This window comes from Peromyscus leucopus, chromosome 7 (genome assembly GCF_004664715.2).
Source record: "Peromyscus leucopus breed LL Stock chromosome 7, UCI_PerLeu_2.1, whole genome shotgun sequence".
Lineage (NCBI taxonomy): Eukaryota > Metazoa > Chordata > Mammalia > Rodentia > Cricetidae > Peromyscus > Peromyscus leucopus.
The window spans coordinates 114,198,201-114,217,414 of record NC_051069.1 but is presented as its reverse complement, the minus strand read 5'-3'; the positions used below and the strand labels follow the sequence as shown (position 1 = coordinate 114,217,414).

Genomic DNA, 19,214 nt, shown 5'->3' with positions numbered 1-19,214 from the left:
GTTCCGGGACAGAAGCCCAGGCATCGCCTCCTCCGGGGTCCACGCGCGAGGGAAGGAGAGCGGGGCGTAGCGGGGGAGAGGGCCGGGGTCTCACTCACCGGGGCCGGGGCGGGGGCCGGGCGCGGGCCGGGCCGCCAGAGTGAGCGCAGCGGCGGAGAGCAGCGCGAGGCGGGCGGCGGGCGGCGCCATGGGCCGTCAGTGCGGGACCCCCGGGCGCGGCCCGGGGCAGAGGGGGCAGCTCCGGGAGCCGGGGCGGCCATGGAGCAGGACGGAGCTCAGCGTCGCCCCGCCCCGGCCGGCCGGCCCGCCCCGGCCCGCCCTCCTCAGCGCCGCCCCGACCGCCAGCCGCCGGCCGGGCTCCAGAGCGGGGCCGACTGCGCACGCGCGGCCTGACCCGCCGCCTGCCACTCACGCCCCCGAGCCCGCCCCCCGCCCCCGGCCCCACCCCTAGGGGCGCTAGGCGAGGCCAGTGGAGGTGTGGCGTCTCCAGGTGAGGGCGGGACCCGGGCGGGACCCGGCCCTGCCTCCGAGTCCCCACGCTGAGGGTTGGCGGGGTTGACACAGGCCGGGCGCCCGGTGACCCCAGCTCCACCCTCACCTGGGTCGTGACCCACGCGCGGGCTCCACCACTGCGGTAGTAACCAGAGCAAACCGCCTCTCTTGCTAGACTCGTGGTCGTGGTTAGCCAAAGCTTGTTTTGGAGTCCACCTGACCCGGTTCGTATCCCACTTGGTAAGATCTTGTACCAGTTTAAAGGAAACGGGGCTTCCTTCTGCTAAGTGGAGTGTCGACACCATCTGCTCCACAAAGCGGTTGTACAAAATGGGATGATGCACGGAAACCACGCACGCACAGAAGGAGCTCAGTAAATGTGGGGTTCTTTCTCTTTGTGAAGTCCTGCAGCTATCAAAGCGACGGCATACTGAGCCCTGTACAGAATCCTATCACATCCTGTGCCAACTAGGGCAACTTATTGTTCTTTAAAAATATTTTATTTATAGCCGGGAGGTGGTGGCACATGACTTTAATCGCAGCACTCAGGAGGCAGAGGCAAGTGGATCTCTTGTGAGTTAGAAGCCAGTCTGGTCTACAAAGCGAGTTCCAGGACAGCCGGCACTGTTACACAGAGGGGTAAAATATACATACATACATACATGTTATTTTTTCTATGTATGTGTGAGGGTGTATGTGTGAGGTCAAAGAACCACTTGAGGGAGTCGGTTCTCCTTGTACCATGTGGGTTGTGGGAATCGAACTCAGGTCGTCAGGCTTGGTAGCAATTGCCTTTACCTGCTGAGCCATCGTACCAGTTTCATATTTATTATTATTGTTGTTGTTGTTGTTGTTATTATTTTATCATTAGTTTTAGCCAGGGTCTCACTATGCAGTGCTGGCTGGCGTGGAACCATGTAGATTAGGCTGGCCTCAAACTCACCTTTCTGCCTACGACTCCCAAGTGCTGGATTAAAGGTGTGCGTCCCCACTCCCGGTTAAATTACTTTTAATTAGCATAAAATAGGTGGCACTATACATATATTGCATTTTGCTCAACCATCAGCAAAACAGGAACAATAAAAGACCTCAAGATTCAAAGAGATAGAAGCAACTAAGGTGATCAACTCGATGGGGTAGGCGCTGTGTCTCTTGCAGACCGAGACTGGGGCTCCAGAGAGCTGGTGGCTTAAAATCTCCGCCTCCCCAGGCAGGGCCCTCTCCCCCCTGTGTCTCCAATCTCCTTCCTCCTCCTCACACCCCCAGGCAGCGGGGATTTTCCTATTGCTCTCTCCTAAAACGCCACGGTGACGCCCGGCGGGACAGGTCCGGGCCGCGCGCCGGGAGCTTTCAAGTCCTGGGTCCGGGGCTGGCAAGTGCGGGCCTGCGCCCTGCTGGGCGGCGGGAACATCTGCCCTCGTGTGCCGACTCGCTGCACCCCGGAGCAGGGCTGGGCGGTCCTGGCCCCGCGGGATTCCCTGGCCGGCATGGGGTACACCCACCCCTGTGCCCCTCGCCCTCTTGCTGGGCCTGTGTTCCCCCTGCCTTCCCACACTCACGGGGTAGCTCCTAGAGCTGGGCCCCAAGGGCGTAGCTACCTCCCACGAGGCGCCTGCCTTTCTGTCCCTCTCCACCCACACGACCCAGAGCTGTGGCAAGAAGAATCTTGTTCAATTGTTTGTTTTCCCTGTCGTTCCTGAATTCAGAAACCCTCGGTGCTCCTGAGTGGACGCCCCCACCACCCGGTGGACACACCCTCCACCTGCTAGTGAGAACACAGCCTCCATCTTCCTCCACACACGCGTCTGTTGTACAAGCTTTTTTTTTTTTTACTGAGGGCCTGACATGAACCATGAGGACTGGTCATCACCTAGCGGAGAGTGCTTCTGCCCACAGTTTCAACAAGGAAAGGGCAGTAAGATGATCGCTTAGTCTGTGGTGACCATGACGGGCTGCTAACACCCGCTCTGGAGGAAGGGAGTGTCACCGGATCCTAACCTGGGATTCCAACCTCTCTCCTGCCCCAGGGGCTTGTGATCTCGGGAGAGGCAGCCAGAACATACAGGAGGTGGAAGGTCAGCTGAAGGCAGCTCTCCACAGGGCTGCTTCTTGGAGGTTGTTACTCAAGGTAGGATAGGACTTTTTGGTGGGACGCCTGTTTTCGAGTCACCCGAGCTCCTGTAGTGAAGCCCAATAAATTCATTGGTTCACCAAACTGGGCTTGGGTGGAGTCTTCGTTGTCTGCTGTTGGTTGGTGCTAAGTTTAGGGCGAATGGGTGTTGGTTGATGCCTCCTCAGGACACGCAACACACCGGCCTTTTTGCTCCTGCAGTGAGACCTGAGGCCTCAAAAGCAGAATTACCTTCAAAGACACAGAAAATGAACAGGTAACACTGGTACCGACTCTAGGTAGAGGCCAGCCTGTCCCTCCCTTCAACAAATACTCAGCAATGGGGTGGGAGTAAAGCTCAGTGGGGTGTTCACCTAGCGTGCACAAAGACCCGAGTTCAACCCCCAGCACCAAATGAACAAGCTGGGCGGCACACACTTGCTTGTCACCTCAGCTTTCAGAAGGTTGAGGCAGGAGAACCGAGAGAATTCAAGGTCATCCTCAGCTCTATAAGTACAAGGCCAGCCTGGGCTACATGACACTGTTTCAAAACAAAGACCCATCGTAGGGAACCTGAGACCTGATGAGGACATAGCCAGGTTTAGGATGTGTGTGTGTCTGAGGGTATTTGAGAAACCAACACACGGTGCTCTGTGCGTCTTGGGCCAGCACTCCACTGGCCGAGCCACATCTCCAACCCTAACCCTAAATATTTGTTGAAGGAAGGCAGGCTCACATCTGTCCCACTTGGGGCTGGAAATGTGGAACCCTGAGCTAGAGAGAGCTCACTTGCCTGATGTGAGCGAGTCCTTGGGTTCCACCCAAACCACTGCAGTAATCCGTGGGGATGCTGGGGGGGGGGGCGGAGTTAAGCAGGACAGCGTTTACTAGACTCTACATCGCCTTTGGGTGTCAGAGGAGAACACAGGAAGGGGTCACACAGGAGATTCAAAGCCAGGTTATTTTGGCCAACCTGCGGCATTCAGGCTTCATGATAGTAGCTTTGGACTCTTCTGCCCCTCCCCTGAAAATAAAGTTGCCCTTGCAGGACAAGTTTTCATTAGGCTTTGGTACATACAATAAGAATGAGCTCGACAGTTTGTATGGCTGAGTAGGAAATGAAAATACAGGGTCCTAGCTGGGCATGGCGGTGCATGCCTTTAATCCCAGTAGTCAGGAGGCCAGCCGGGTCTACAGACTGAGTTCCAGGACAGCCAGGGCTACACAGAGAAGCCCTAAATACAGGTCCTATGTCCAGACTTACTGAGGTACAGAGACTGTTGGATGTTCAATGGCAAAGAGTAAGAGCCTGTCCCAAACAAACCAAGAATTTCAAGATGGTAACAGCGGAGCATTAAGACATGGTTTCCAAGCCGGGTGGTGGTGGCGCACACCTCTAATCCCAGCACTCAGAAGGCAGAGGGAGGGAGGTCTCTGAGTTCAAGGCCAACCTAGGCAACAGAGCCAGTGCCAGGGCAGCCAGGGCTACGCAGAGAAACCCTGTCTCAAACCGCCTCTCCCCACAAAAAAAAGGTTGAGACTTTCCTAAGCACTCTGGATCTTTGTCACCACACAGGCGGCACACCCATGAAAGTGACCCTGTGTGTGATTCAGCCCGTGAGCTCCTGCCCACTGGGCTGCTGTGAGAAAGGAGCATCTCTCTGGCCTCCCCTACCCCCACCTTCCGTCTGAAGCTAAAAGTCCAGCACAGGTGATGGAAACTTCGTACAGGAAGCTAAAAATACAGCTGAGCGCGTCTAGGTCACGGCGCTTAAGGGCTCAAGGTCTTTTGCTCAGTTCTGTGGTGTTGGCCTCCAGCAGGGAGCAGCCCTGAATGCTCGCTTCCATGCTTTGAATGCCTGGGGAGTTCGGAGCCTTATTTCATGGAAAGAATGAGGACACTCACAGTAGCCCCTGGCCTTCAGGAAGATGCTGATATCTGAGTCTATTTGCCTGCTTACACTTTGCAGTCAGGTCCTTTTCCTCTTCCTGGGAGACCTCCCCTAAGCTGATAGAGTTCGGCTCGGTCTAGCATTTAAACTATCAACTGGAACACTTTTGCTCAGGAGACTGTCATGTTGCAGATAGGCACAACACAAGGGTGTGTGGTCCCAAACATCTAGAGATTTTACTTGCCAGGCTTATCGGTGCACACTCTTAAGCCCAGCACTCCAGAGGCAAAGGCAGGCAGTTCTCTGTGAGTCTGAGGCCAGTGTGTCCTAACATAGGAAGTTCCATGCTATCAAGGGCAGCATAGTGAGACTTTGTCTTTTAAATAAATTCCTGAGTGCTTTCCAGTGCTTCTAATCAAATGATCGTATTCCACAGAACCCCTCCGCCAGGTGTTATGAAGGAGGACCCTGAGGACCAATGAGACGCTTCAGCAGAGAAAGGCACATGCCACCAAGCCTAGTGACCTGAGTTTGATCACTGGGGCTCACATAGCAGAAAGGGAACTGACTCCTGTCAATTGTCCTCTGACCTCAACACTCAAGCCTTGGAACACGTGGGCTTGAGACAGAAAGACACACTACAAGACTAATGTCATTTTAAATACACACACACACACACACACACACACACACACACACACACACACGAAAGAGACTGGGAATATAGGTCAATTAGTGGAGTGCTTGTCTTGCACGCACAAAGTTGTGGGTTCCTTACTCGGCACTGACTAAACTGGGTGTGGTACACACAACAGTAATCCCAGCCAGCACTTGGGAGTAGAGCAAGTCAGGCAGTGTAAGGCCAGCCTGGGATACAAAGTCCTGTCTCACCAAAACTCCATGATGAACAAAATAATTCTGTGTCTGTCTGTCTGTCTGTATCAAGCACTTGGCCTTCCACCACTTTAACTGCATGTACCCATTCTCAGCATTTTAAACAAACAAACATTGGATCATTTTTTTTTGTTGTTGTTGTTTATTTTGTACATAATGTTCTGCCTGCAGGTGAGAAGAGAGCACCAGATCTCATTACGAATGGTTGTGAGCCACCATGTGGTTGCTGGGAATTGAACTCAGGACCTCTGGAAGAGCAGCCAGTGCTCTTAACCGCTGAGCCATCTCTCCAGCCCCCATTCTCTCAATTTCTATGGACTTAGGCCTGGCTCATCACCGTGTTGTTGACAGATCCTGCCTCCCCAGGTTCCTAGCTCAGGAATCTAGTGATAGGAAATCCAAGAGAGCTGGGAATTCACTGTTCTGGTGGAGTAGGGAAAAGAAAGGATCCTGTCCTGGTACTGTGGGGACATTTGGGTGAAAACAAGGGAATGGAGTCATCTTGAATTTAAAGTCAGGTGGCAAGTGGCCCCCGGGTAAACAGAACGTCAGTTACCATCTCAGGTCCAAGGCCTGTGACTGGTGAAGATTCTGCGCATGTGCTCTATGCCACGCATCACAGTTCAGGACTCTCCACATTTGCTCTCCCAAGTTTTTCTGTCCTTTTGCACCATGGACCTCAGCTGTGTCCCCATCTGGGTGTGGGAGTTGGTTGCTTGTGTGCCAGGATAAACCAACTGAGGAGACAAGGGGGACTGTCCACTGCAGCTTGAAGGGTGGAGCCATAAAGGGAGAAGACAAGAATTCACAAAAGCAGGCACACGTTCCTCTTGATTAGTGTGTCTTCCAGAAAGAAAATAAGAGCTGAGAAAAACTAAAGAGAAGGAAGAAAGATTACAGGAGCTAAAAATACTAGGAAGAAAGCTTGGCTGAGCATCAGAGGAGGACAGATGTGTTTCCAAATCGAAGCATGAGCTTGCATATGTTGAGGAGCTCAGTTCCAAACATGTGGGAAACAAGGGCTCTTTAGACTGAGCTCAGCAGAATATCATAAAAAAGGTCCATAGAGCATGACACACAGGAACGAGACAATGTGGACCTCCTCCTGCCTTAACCCCAAGCTCTCCTACCCAGGCCTAACTCTACTTAGGTTTCATTAGGTCACACCAAGTGTGTTCAGGGTGGTATAGCCACGAAATGGATCTCACTGCCCAGACCAAATGATAATACCAAAGACCAAAACCCTCACTTCGGCTTCAGGAACATGGGCCAAATAGTATTTGGAGCCTGACTTAATGATTCTAAACAACCTTTGAGGCAAGAACCTCTGAAGAGCCTAACTACTTTCCTTTATGTATCCACAGTTGCCCCGTTCCCCTCCCAGCTAACAAAGAATTTCCCAGAAATGCAGTATTCCAGAAAATTCCACAATCAAGTGACTCAAAATCTAATGACCACTCAGTGAAAATGAATCGGGAAAGGAGATGTTATGGAGCTGGAGACAGAGCTCAGTGGTCAGGCACTTCCCTAGCATGTAGGAGGCAGGGAGGGAGGGAGGGAGGGAGGGAGGGAGGGAGGGAGGGAGAGAGGGAGGGAGGGAGGACAAGGAGAAGAGAGATGCTTTGATAACCCAAGCTGCATCAGAAATTTTTTTTTAGCCTTAAAGAGGTCCATTCTGTGGCTTTGTAAGCCAAACTGATTCATATGCAAACCTGAGATGAGGACCATACCAAATGTTGGCTCATGCCATTTAAGTGTTTGGGCAGGGGGCACTAGGGAGGGGTTGATAAGCAAATAGGTCACAAAGCAACATCAATAAAAGCATTTTCTACTTTCTTTTTGACGTTTAAAAAACACTTATTGTGTATGTGTCAGCATGTGTATGGAGGTCAGAGGACAACTAAAGCGGCCTGGAGGTCAAGGTCAGGTCACCAGGTATGGCGGCTAGCCACTCTTACCTGCTGAGCCATCTCAGTAACCCTATTACCTACTTTAAAGTTCACTTTATTATTAGTGTTGTTGTCGTGTGTGTATGTGTGTGTGTGTGTGTGTGTGCGTGTGCGTGTGCGTGTGCGTGTGCGTGCGCGTGCGCGTGCGTGTGCGTGTGCGTGTGCGTGTGTGTGTGTGTGTATGGGATGAGTGTGCTGTGTGTGCCATGGCACACATGTAGAGGTCAGAGGACAATTTTGTGGGGTTCGTTCTCTCCTTCCACCTTGTGGGTTCTCCAACTGCACTCAGGTCAACAGGTTCGCACCGTCAGGCAGACAGCAAGCAGCTTTATGCACTGAACATCTTGCTGACCCTCATTATCTATTTTCTTTTTTAAAAGGATTTATTTGAAGCTGGGCGTAATGTCACATGACTTTAATTCCAGCACTTGGGAGGCAGAGGCGGGCAGAGTTTGAAGCCAGCCTGGGCTACAGAGTGAGTTCCAGGACAGCCAAGTCTACATGGTGAGACCTTGTCTCAAAAAAAAAAAAAGAATTTATATTTTTATTTATGCATACATATGTTTGTGTGAATGTATGCCGTGTGTGTGGTGCCCATGGAGGCCAGAGGAAAGCATTAGGTTCCATAGAGCTATAGGTGTTTGTGAGCTGCTGGGAACTGAACTCAAGTCCTCTGGAAGAGCAGGAAGTGCTCCTGACTGCTGAGCTCTTGCGGAGCCCTCTTGCTAGCTAGTATCTATCGATACATCCCTCAGTTTAATATGTATCATCTGAAGACAAAAAGTGCCATACTTCTTCCTTCAGAATCCTAGTGCAAGAATATTACATATTTGGCACCATTTTTGTGGGTAGTTGTAGCTGTGTTACTGTGCTTGTCTAAAACACCTGATTGGTCTAATAAAGAGATAAACAGCCAATAGCAAGGCAGGAGAAAGGATAGGCGGGGCCAGCAGGCAGAGAGAATAAATAGGAGGAGAAATCTGGGAGGAGCAAGAGGAGAGATCAAGAGGGGTGAGGAGGAAAGGGGTTAGCCACCCAGCTACAGAACCAGCAACAGAGTAAGAAAGAAAGAAATACAGAAATAGAGAAAGGTTTGCCCAGAGGCAAAAGGTAGATGGGCTAATTTAGGTTAAGAGAAGCTGGCAAGAAGCAAGCCAAGCTAAGGCCAGGCATTTATAATTAAGAATAAGCCTCTGTGTGTGATTAATCTGGGAGCTGGGTGGCGCCCCCCCCCAATACCAAAGACCAAAAAGTAGAAAAAAGTAACCAATGGCAGTGGGGCCCGGAACCCCTCTGCACTGCTCCTCTTCATTCTCATGGCAACCCTTTTGGAGATGCTGCCACTATCCCTGTCTCACGGAGGAGAAAATTCCCAACAGAGATATGCATTCGCTTGCCTGCTGAGTGGTGGATCTGGGACAGCAACTTAGGTTGGAACAATTTCCGAGTCTTGACAAAGTCTTGTGACAAGACAGGACGAGACCCGAGCCCAGGGACAGTGGGTAGACAGACCAGGGAAAAGCCAGAGTCACTGTGACAACTTTGAGTGGCCCAGAGCAAGGGTTATGGAGACTTTGTCTAGGTCTACTAGCCATAGGGCCTGGGCCATTGTTTTTGAGCAACTCGTGCCTCAGTTCTTCATTTGTAAACCAGGGGTAGTAGCAACATCCACACCCATGTGACTGTAGGTAGCATTTCACGATATGAGCTTGACTAAGCAGCTGGCCTTCATTAAGGGTTTGATAAATACTAATTTTATTGATGCAGGGGAAAAACACAAGTGAAGGCACTAAGGGTTGGGTTAAGAAGAGCGAGGCGTACCTTTGGGGTGCAGTCAACTGAAAGTGAGCCATGCTGAACAAAGAGATGGAAGTGAATCACACCCGAGGAGCACAGGGCTGGAGCAACGGCCACACACTTGGGAGCAGCTGCTCTTCTAGTGAACCAGAGTTTGGTCCTGGCACCCACACAGTGGCTCACAGCTGCCTGTAAGGGACCTGGCATCTTCCTCTGGCTTTCTTGGCCACTTGCGCACACATGCACATACACACAAATCATCAACTACATCTTTAAAATACTATTAAAAAAATGAAGAGTGGGGCTGGGGAGAGAGGTCAGGGATAGAGTGCTACTCTGGCATGTTTGAGGCCCAAGGTTTAAATGCCTGGCATGCCAGAGAGAGAGAGAGAGAGAGAGACAGACAGACAGATACACATCCATGTGAATGACGGTGTGCCAGAAGGCTTAGTGCTTCTCAGAAGCCAAGTTGTATCTCTCCATCATTCAATGACACAACGAATGTAGTAATTGGAAGGAGGAAGTGCGGAAACCCAACTGTGATGGGGAAGGAAGCTGGGCATGGCAGCGCACGCTTATAATCCCAGTACTCGGGAGGCTGAGGCAGGAGGATGGTGTGTTCCAGATCACAGTCTAGATGGCATTACGTAAGGAGCCTTGGGGTAGGGGAGGGGAACTGGGGAAGAAAAGGAGAACAGACTGATTCTCACAATGGCTTCCTGTTCCTGCCTAGTCTCTGCCAAGCAGAGTCGAACGCAGATGGTAACTGTCTGGAGACCTACAAGCATGGTGCCATCCCTGCAGGATTCATTCTCTGGTTTGGAAAGATGTTTGCTCGTCTGGTTTTAGATACTTGCAAACCTTTCCCAAAGACAAACCTTTTCCAATACCCTGCTCTAAAACTGACCCACCTCTTGGGAGGTGAAGCCAGAGTTGGCGGCTGAATAGGCCTCATTGTCTCCCCAAGTGTCTGTGGGTCCAGATGCCATGGGCCTGGGGGTGGCTCTACCACAGGGCAGCCTGTGTTGCGGTCGGCCTGCCAGCTTTGATTCTCTCCAGGGACAACAGTTGAAATTTCAAACAGGCAACACATGGCGATTCCAGGAGTCCCTGCCAGACTCATACTCTGTTTTTCCATCCTTTCACTCTCCTCCCACTCTGTGAGGAGCCTTCTTTGGCATTTTGTGTATGAAAAAAAATCAAAACCAGCAACAGGACCAGCACCTGAGAAGGAGCGAGGCATTGCCCAAGAGTTCCCAGGAAGAGGCGGTCTTTGTTCCCATTTCCAGGCCTTTATAGTGCTAACAGCTCTAATTACTGCATCTGCCATGGGATGTAAAATAAAACCACATTCCAGAAACCATGTCATCTCCTTGGGCGAGAGACATGGGGAGAGGTGCTAGGGGGCTGCAGGAGTGTGTTCTTTCCTTTCTGGTCCCGAACCTTGGCAGCTATTTTGATAATTTGAAGTACCCACTTTTAAGTGCATGGAGAAAGGCACTTTTGCGCACATAAGGATGGATCCTGACATCTGTACCCATATAATGTGGTCTGCATGCCTGGTGCTATTTTATGCAAAGCATGCTTCCTAAGAACATTGGGATTTTCTCCCAAGCCTTTCAGGGAAAATGAAGACTCCAGAAGTTTCTGAGCTTCTTTTAACATTATTTGATTCGTAAAATCTTATGATGTAATACTTGGCCACACTCACCTCACAAACCCAAGTGATATCACAAAAACTGGAGTGAATGGCTCAAAACTGCCCAAATGCCAGCCAGAATCTAAACAGCCAGTGATTTGTCCCAGATAAGAGACAAGTGGCTAGACTAGAAATATGAAAACAAACAACACATAAAGAGCATAAAACAGGGGCTGGAGAGATGGCTCAGAGGTTAAGAGCACCAACTGCTCTTCCAGAGGACCTGAGTTCAATTCCCAGCAACCACATGGTGGCTCACAACCATCTGTAATGAGATATGGCACCCTCTTCTGTATACATAATAAATAAATAAATCTTTAAAAAAACAAAAACAAAAACAAAAAAAATAGCATAAAACAGCACGGAGGTGGGGGAATACACATTTCTTCCCCTTAAGGTGGCTAAAATAAAATTTAAGGCGACTGAAATATGGCAAGATAATTTTATTTATTTATTTATTTATTTATTTATTTATTTATTTATTTATTTGGTTTTTCGAGACAGGGTTTCTCTGTGTAGCTTTGCGCCTTGCCTGGGACTCACTTGGTAGCCCAGGCTGGCCTCGAACTCACAGAGATCCGCCTGCCTCTGCCTCCCGAGTGCTGGGATTAAAGGCGTGCGCCACCACCGCCCGGCTAATTTTATTTTTAAAAAAGATTTATTATGTGTATGTGTGAGCCTAATATGTATACCACATATGTGCAGGAGCTCAAGGAGGCCAGTTCCCCTGGAACTGGAGGCCGTGAGCCTCCATGTGGGTGCTAGGCAACCTGGTCCTCTGCAAGAGCAGCCAGCTCTCAGCTGCTGAGCTCTCTATTCCCTGAATAGGTGACATTTCTTAAAAAGCCAGGTCTCTTTGTGTGATTAAGTCTATCCAAGTTGTTCCCTTGTTCTTAGCCAGTCCCAAGTGTATGTTTTGGTTTTTATGGACTGGAATGTATTTTCCTATTGAGTGGCTTACAAGGCTCTTGCTATCAGGTTAGAAGGTGTATTCATGATCCAGCAGGACTTACCTGCTATCACGTGTGTCTGAATGTGCATGAGTTGTGACCACAACTTTTTTTTTTTTTTTTTTTTTTTTTTTTTTTTGTTTTTTCGAGACACGGTTTCTCTGTGTAGCTTTGTGCCTTTCCTGGGACTCACTTCTCACTTGGTAGCCCAGGCTGGCCTTGAACTCACAGAGATCCTCCTGCCTCTGCCTCCCGAGTGCTGGGATTAAAGGCATGCGCCACCACCGCCCGGCGTGACCACAACTTCTACAGAAATCTTGCAAGGTTCTCCCACTCCTTTCCTCCTTGCCATGGATTCATTATCTTTCCAGTAGGCAATCTGTCTTATGTTCTTACTGAGCTCTTCCTGACTCCAGCTTCTTGCCCCAGCATGCTGTTCTTTAAGAACCAAAAATATTGTGACCTTTTAAAATTCACATCTTTCCCTTACTTGGTATGGAGAGTCTAGACTAGCAGGAGGCACAAACCCCAGCAAGATTTCTAAGCCCTGGGGTAAAGGAATAACAAGTGAAATGACTGCTTTAACAGCTAGTCTCTAATATACTTTCTAGTTTCTGCATGGGAACTGCTCTGTAACAACAATAAAACATCAGTTCCTCTTCATATCTGTAGCACTCAATCAATGAGAGACAAGATCCCAGTATCCCTACCTATGGACTCTGACAATCCATTTTATTGAACACCAAGCTTCAGGACTGCTATGTGGTCTCACCAACATCTGTGCAGTCAGAATGGGTGCAAAGCAGAACGGCAAGGCCCCAGCACCAGGTGCCACCTCTTGTTGGGAAGTGGCAAAGAGCCATATATTACCTATTTGTTCTCTCTGGTCAAAGTTGTGCTCAGATAGTAACTGAAGGGTAAATGTAGTAGAATGTTATTTTAAGCTGTGTTACTTTTGTTTATGTTGCATTTGTTTAACTCTGTGAAGCTGTATTACATGTGCCTGTCTAAAACACCTGATGGTCTATAAAGAACTGAATGGCCAATAGCAAGGCAGGAGAAAGGATAGGTGGGGCTGGCAGGCAGAGAATATATATAGAATAAAACTGGAAGGAGATAGAAAAGATGAGCCAGAGAAGGAGGAGGACTCCAGGGGCCAGCCACCCAGCTACACAGCAAGCCACAGAGTAAGAAACAAAGAAAGGTATACAGGAATAGAAAAGGAAAAACCCAGAGACAAAAGGTAGTCAGGTTAAGTTAAGGAAAGCTGGCAAGAAACTAAGCCAAGCTAAGGCCTGTAGCTGAAGTTTTCCTGTGTCCCACCTGGCCTGCGGTCAGGACAAATCTCTCTCACTCGCCAGTCCTGTAGCCGCTTGGACCCAAGTAAACACACAGAGGCTTATATTAATTAAAACTGCTTGGCCATTAGCTCAGGCTAACTACTGACTAGCTCTTTTTGGTCTTTCAATGGGTTTTGGGTTTGGGATAATTTTCATTGTTTAGGATGATTGGTTACAAGTTGTTGTTAATGGTCAGGAAAAGAGCTAAACCAAGGAGATTAGATTTAAGGTTCTTATTTGAAAAAAAAAAAACAAGAAAAAAACAGATATAGATAAGAGGTAGATTACTGAACCTACTCTGAAAAAAGATATAGAAATGATAGATTAAAGGGTAGATCATTGAATCTACTCTAAAAAGAGCCGGGTGGTGGTGGCACATACCTTTAATCCCAGCACTTGGGAGACGCTAGCCCACTGTCCAGGGAGCAGCATGTAATGGCACACAGGTAAAGCCATGGAGCACACGGTGACATATAGATGAGAAAGAATGGGCTGAGTTTAAGTGTAAGAGCTAGTGAGTAGTTAGCCTGAGCTAATGGCCAAGCAGTTTTAATTAATATAAACCTCTGTGTGTTTACTTGGGTCTGAGTGGCTGCGGACTGGGTGGGACACAGGAAAGCTTCGGCTACGAAGGCTGGGCATTTATAAATAAGAATAAACCCCCATGTGTGATTTACTTGGGAGCTGGGTGGTGCCCCTCCCCTCCAAAAAAGGGCCCCAAACCAAAATACAACAGGTAAATGCCACAGTGTGCCTTCCAAGCTTAGAGAAGCAAAATCCTTAAAGGGACTGAAGCCCAGAGATAGTATGTTACCTTTAAAAGTTTTCAGAAAATAAAGGACCAGACACAAATAAAGACAAGTAGCCCAGGTGATCCAGCCTCACAGAATGCCTCTCTTGCAGTTTCCTCAAAATTCTGCATCCAGAACAACTTCAAAGCTGCCAGGTGAGATGGTCCAGCCTCACAGACTATCCAGCCAGGACTTCAAATAAGCTCTACACTCTCCCATCACACAAACACTAAGCAAAAAAATACTACTACCGTTAGCTCTCCCAGGACTTGACCATTATCTGAATTTTCTCAGGGTCCCCTAAAGATGCTCTTGTCCCCAGATAGCAGGAAGCAGTCTAGAGAACCCAACGCCCACATTCCCAAGAGGTGGGGTGGGTGACTTTGGTCATTTGGTGGGTTATAGATGTTTGTGCTCATTTAGGGGTGGTGGTGGTTACAAGCTGTTATTAGTAATGGTCAGGAAAAAAGCTGGATGAAGGAGATTAGATTCAAGTATATCTTTCTGAAGGGAAAAAGGGGGTATATAATGTAAAAATGACAGGATAAAAGGGTAGATTATTGCATTTATTTTCAAACTACAAAAACTAGTCTCAAATATTTTACATTGGTGTGGATTTTTTAAATTGATAACAAATTTAAGGTTATTTTTGTTTATTGTATGTTTCTACTCTTGCTTAAGGCATTGTACCTATACAATTCATTTAATAATGTAAATTTCTAGTCCTTGAAAGCTATTATTAAAAACTATTTAGGATAATTAAGAAATACAGGTTAGTAGTCACCTATAACATTCAAACTTATAGTCATGTTAGGTATGTTTTCAAGGTCAAACAGAGATATATTTTAAACAGATGGACTTCAAATATTTCAAAGACCTACAGAATATGGCATTAAAATGTTTTAATAACACAAGCTTTTCATGACAGTGAGATGTCTCCTCTTGGCAGCAACAATTTACTTCAAAAAAAGGCTGATGGACATTGAAGAACCTTCATATGGAGTTTGCTTTTATTTGTGGCAAAGTTGGAGACTGGGCAAAGAAACTGCCCTTGTCTTGACTGCTGACAGTATGCTGTCCAAACTGGACAAGCAGGACACAAAAGAAAGTAACTGCTGAACTTTGCCAAGACAAGGTAGGACAGTCCTTTAAAATTCCTGTTTCACAAAAAAAGTCTATCAGATATTCTAGGCCTATAGGCCAAAGATGAATGCCCCAATGTTGCAAAGGAATCTTGGGTGATTATCCAGGCAACCAGAAGTCTCTGTTGTTTCTTAGTTTTGGAAGTTGCTTGCTCTTTAAGTTACTTCCTGTTTAATCAAGTAATATTATATCCTTCTTGGGCCTTTGATGGGATTAAAGACTAGATAGTTATACTTTTCCTTTTTACCAAATTCAAAAAATAAATTTAAAGGTATAAAATATATAAGGTTGAGTGATATAAAAGATTAAGTTATTTATCTAAAAAAATGTTTTAAGGTCTAAAAAGATAGCTTTGGGGTTGCTAATACGTTAGGATAGAAAGTAGATTAGGTACAAAGTAGAAAACTTTTAACTCACCAAGATAGAATAGATAATAAAATATTTTCTCGGGGTTGGAGATTTAGCTCAGTGGTAGAGTGCTTGCCTAGCAAGCACAAGGCCCTGGGTTCGAGCCTCAGCTCGGGGGCGGGGGGATCTAAAATATTTTCTCTAAATTTGCCAGATAGGCTAGACATTGTAAATATAATTCTTACCTGATACTTGTTCTTATTACATACAGTTTTACTGGGTTAGAGTTAAACCCTTTCCTTTTTATTTAGACTAAAAGGGAAATATTGCACAATATTTGTTTGTGAAGATGTGTCTTTGCCAAGGCGCCTTCTAATTGGTTTAATAAAGAGCTGAATGACCAATAGCTAGGCAGGAAGAGGCTAGGCAGGACTTCTGGGTACAGAGAGGACTCTGGGAAGGAAAAAGGCAAAGATGCAAGGAGACAAAGAGAGGAAACAGGAGGTGCAAGGTGGGAGAGGTAATACCATATGATAAGATGTAGATTAATATAAATGGGTTAAGTTAAATGAGCTGGTTAGGAATAAGCCTAAGCTATAGGCTATGGTTTCATATTTAAAAAGTCTCCTTGTCATTATTTGGGAGTTGGCTGTCTGGACAAAAAGCTTGTTACAGGCAGAGAGACACAGACCAGGAAAGGCCAAGAGCAAGTGGCCAGTAGGTCAGCTGTTGGGCATCCCAGAGCACAGAGCCTGCAGGAGGTACCAGAGAGGTAACCAATGGCCAGCGGTGATGAGATGGGTGGGGGTGGGCAAAGCTAAGGCCAGAGATTTTACTATAGATTTACATATCCAGGTGATGAAAATCCTAAAGCTGAAGTCAGGATTTGGGGTGGAAAGGTCCCTGAGATAGAGGGATGGAACACCCTCCATTTACAGATCCAGAGTTATGGGGTTTGAGGTTCATTCTGTGCTTAGTTCTGTAGGACGACTTCATACACAGACAGAAGGAAGTTGACAATGAAGGGAAAATAGAACAGAAAGGTAGTACGTATTCACGCATACATACCTGAGGTAGCTATAGCCTGTGAAATTTCACTCAAGAGAACTTGACAGCTAGAAGCCTGACCTAATGAGTTCAGTTCTGTTGCTTCATGGTGGCCAGCAGAGCTCAGAGTATGTTCAAATCCTAACTCTGACAAACCTTTGTGTCCTGATTTTATCATATAAACTGATAACTGGCCCTTCTCTCACAGGGTACCATGGAGATTACATGAATTAATACATGCAAAGGCCTTTTGAACAGTTGGCAAAGAATAAATAATTAGGAACTTGCTTAGTATGTAATAGATGTCAGCTGTGGTTATGAGCTGCTTAAGCTTTGTGGCCTTGGGCAAACCAGTTCTAATTTCTCTGCCTTTAAATCTGTCTCTGTGGACTTCACAGGGTTCTAGGGAACACACACAGTGCCATATGCAAAGATATTCAGTAACTAGACTGTGCTAGTTACTGTTGCTGACTCTGAGACATGAATCCCTGATAATTATTCTGAGCTCCCAAGTTTAAACTTTGACGTCTCTGCTTTCTTCTTGGCATTGAGTAAAGAAAGTTCAAAGGAAAAAAAAAGTAACAGCCAAGATCTTGAGGACAGATATGCCAAACATGCAGCCGCTACCCAAGTGTTGTCCAGGGACGGTGGGATGACAGCCTGGAAGGGCCGGACATTGCTTCCTGAAACCCAAGAGGAACAGCAGTTAGAAGACATGCCAACCATCCATGGCATCCTCCTCCAGGGTTACCAGACTCTGTACCATGCTGTGGTGGAGCCCATGCTCTGAGATCCTTCTGAAACCCCCAAGGGGAACAGACTGGAGTCAGGCAAAGCCATTAAACAAAGGCTCTGGGAAGCTTTGCAGTCAGTTGCCTGCAGGAGTGCAGAGGAACCTGGAGCTGTGCAGAGAGCATGACTGCTGTTCCCGAGGAATGGCCCAAGCTAAGATGAAAAGTAACTGGAACTCACAGGATTGGAGTGTCCTCTGCAGCATGTCTGAAAAATAAACTGTACTCTTCATCTAGTCTCAGAGTAGTAACTACCCTTCTTCAGGGAAAAGAGACGAAGTCCCCAGACTTTATTATTAGTATTTGGAGACAGGATCTCTCTCTATAGACCTGGCTGTCGTAGAACTCACTATGTAGACCAGGCTGGCCTTGAACTCAGACATCTACCTGCACCTGCCTCCCAAGCACAAGAATTAAAGTTGTGAGCCACCATGCCCAGCTGGGTTTTCTGGAGGCAGGGCAAGGCAGCTATGGGGGATCGAACCTAGAGCCTTGACTGCTGACAGGTGCTCTACAACCAGGCTGCATACCCAGCACACTTTTTTACTTTTTTGAGACAGGATTTCATTAAATTGCACAGGCTGGCCTTGAATGCACTCTGTAGTCCAGGCTGGCCTGGAAGTTGTGGTCACCTTGCTTCAGGCTCCTGCCACACACTGCTATGCAAGGATAAAACCCAGACGCTAGCCAATACTCTGATGACTGGAAACCCCACAACTTGGACTCTATTAACAGAGCACAAGTCTGTGTGAGGTAGCAGGCGCTAGACTTTAGCCAACCACAGCAATGACCACATGGAACACATACTTGATAAAATTGTATTTTTTTTTTTACAGTCATTTGTACAATTTGTTACAAAACCATAGAAGACTACAACTTGCTTTAAATCATTTTTGGTCTGCAAATATGTAAAATCTGTGTGCAATTATCATGTATTTACAGGGCCTTGTTAGTCATTTTCAATGATTATTTCAACAATGTCACACTCTCAACATAAGACATGGCTTAAGATAAATATATTAGTAAATAAATATTCTGAGAACATATTTCCATAAATGAAATGTGTTGCTATACATATACAGAATATACATAAGTTGTTTTCTAGCTTTAAAAACAGTTTTTCAATTGGTAATGTTGAAAAGAGCCCTTAGACCATTTATCACAAAGCCTTTACAGCAAAGTCTTTACAAAAATCTTAAGTGCTATGGGAGAAATTAAAAAAAAAAAAAAAAAGTGTCTTGTTAGACCAACAATACAAAAAGTTTATGTAAGGAATAGAAAAAGGAAGATCAGTTTAAAAGATATTTTCAACCAATTCTTTTATAGACCACATTTTAAAAGCATTAGTCCTGTGTGAACTTTGAGGCCAGAAGACATTGGGGAGGGTCTGAACCACAGGACTGAAGATGGAACCCAGTAACATGGCCATGGGTGCTGTGACCACAGAGACACCTCAAGGATCAGAATGCCCAAACTTCTATTTTTATCGAATTCTAGAATTCTGTAGTTGATATGACTGCTATCAAGCTCATACTTGCTATCACACACTTAGATGGTATAGAAGTTCCCAGGAGAAAGTGGGGTGCTCCTTGTCCATTATTATGCAATTACCACACACTACTGATGTTCTCTCTCCCACCCCCCAAAGAGGGTACTTGTTACCAGCATTGGAGCCTTAGAGCTTCACAGACTCTCTCTCTTTTCCTTGAAAGGGTGACATGAGATAGCTGACGGGTAACTTTGTTCTGGTCTGATGAGGCAGCACAAAGATGACTGTTTCTAAATTTTCCTTTTGTTTCCACTACCCCAAACAAGTGTCTGCCCGCCGCCATCTCCACTTTTTCAGGGGAGAGCTGGACTTGTTCATTTACCTTCCAGTGGCATTCAAATTCTCTATTCATTGATGTATTGTGTAAGACTACTGAGAAGTGGTTTTCTAGCCAGGGCAAAGACAAGCCTTTCTGGGGTTTG

General features: G+C 47.0%; 2 protein-coding genes across 3 annotated transcripts in view; one reads left to right on the top strand and one right to left on the bottom strand.

The window, feature by feature from the left end:
• Nucleotides 1–259, bottom strand: part of Kremen1 (kringle containing transmembrane protein 1) — a 69,900-nt gene extending 69,641 nt beyond the window's left edge. Inside the window, exon 1 of one of the 2 annotated variants that reach the window (XM_037208101.1) lies at nucleotides 99–259. In XM_037208101.1, coding sequence (XP_037063996.1) covers nucleotides 99–189 — 91 coding nt within the window. In that variant the 5' untranslated portion in view covers nucleotides 190–259. The remainder of the gene's footprint in view (nucleotides 1–98) is intronic. The other variant, XM_037208100.1, reaches the window with a different exon arrangement.
• A 1,364-nt stretch (nucleotides 260–1,623) lies between these two features.
• Nucleotides 1,624–17,376, top strand: C7H22orf31 (chromosome 7 C22orf31 homolog). The gene is given in 6 exon segments (XM_037208246.1): nucleotides 1,624–1,628; nucleotides 1,759–1,984; nucleotides 12,456–12,546; nucleotides 12,549–12,632; nucleotides 12,635–12,689; nucleotides 16,939–17,376. Coding segments are annotated over 6 exon segments (894 nt in total). The 3' UTR covers nucleotides 17,372–17,376.
• Nucleotides 17,377–19,214: the final 1,838 nt, after the last annotated feature.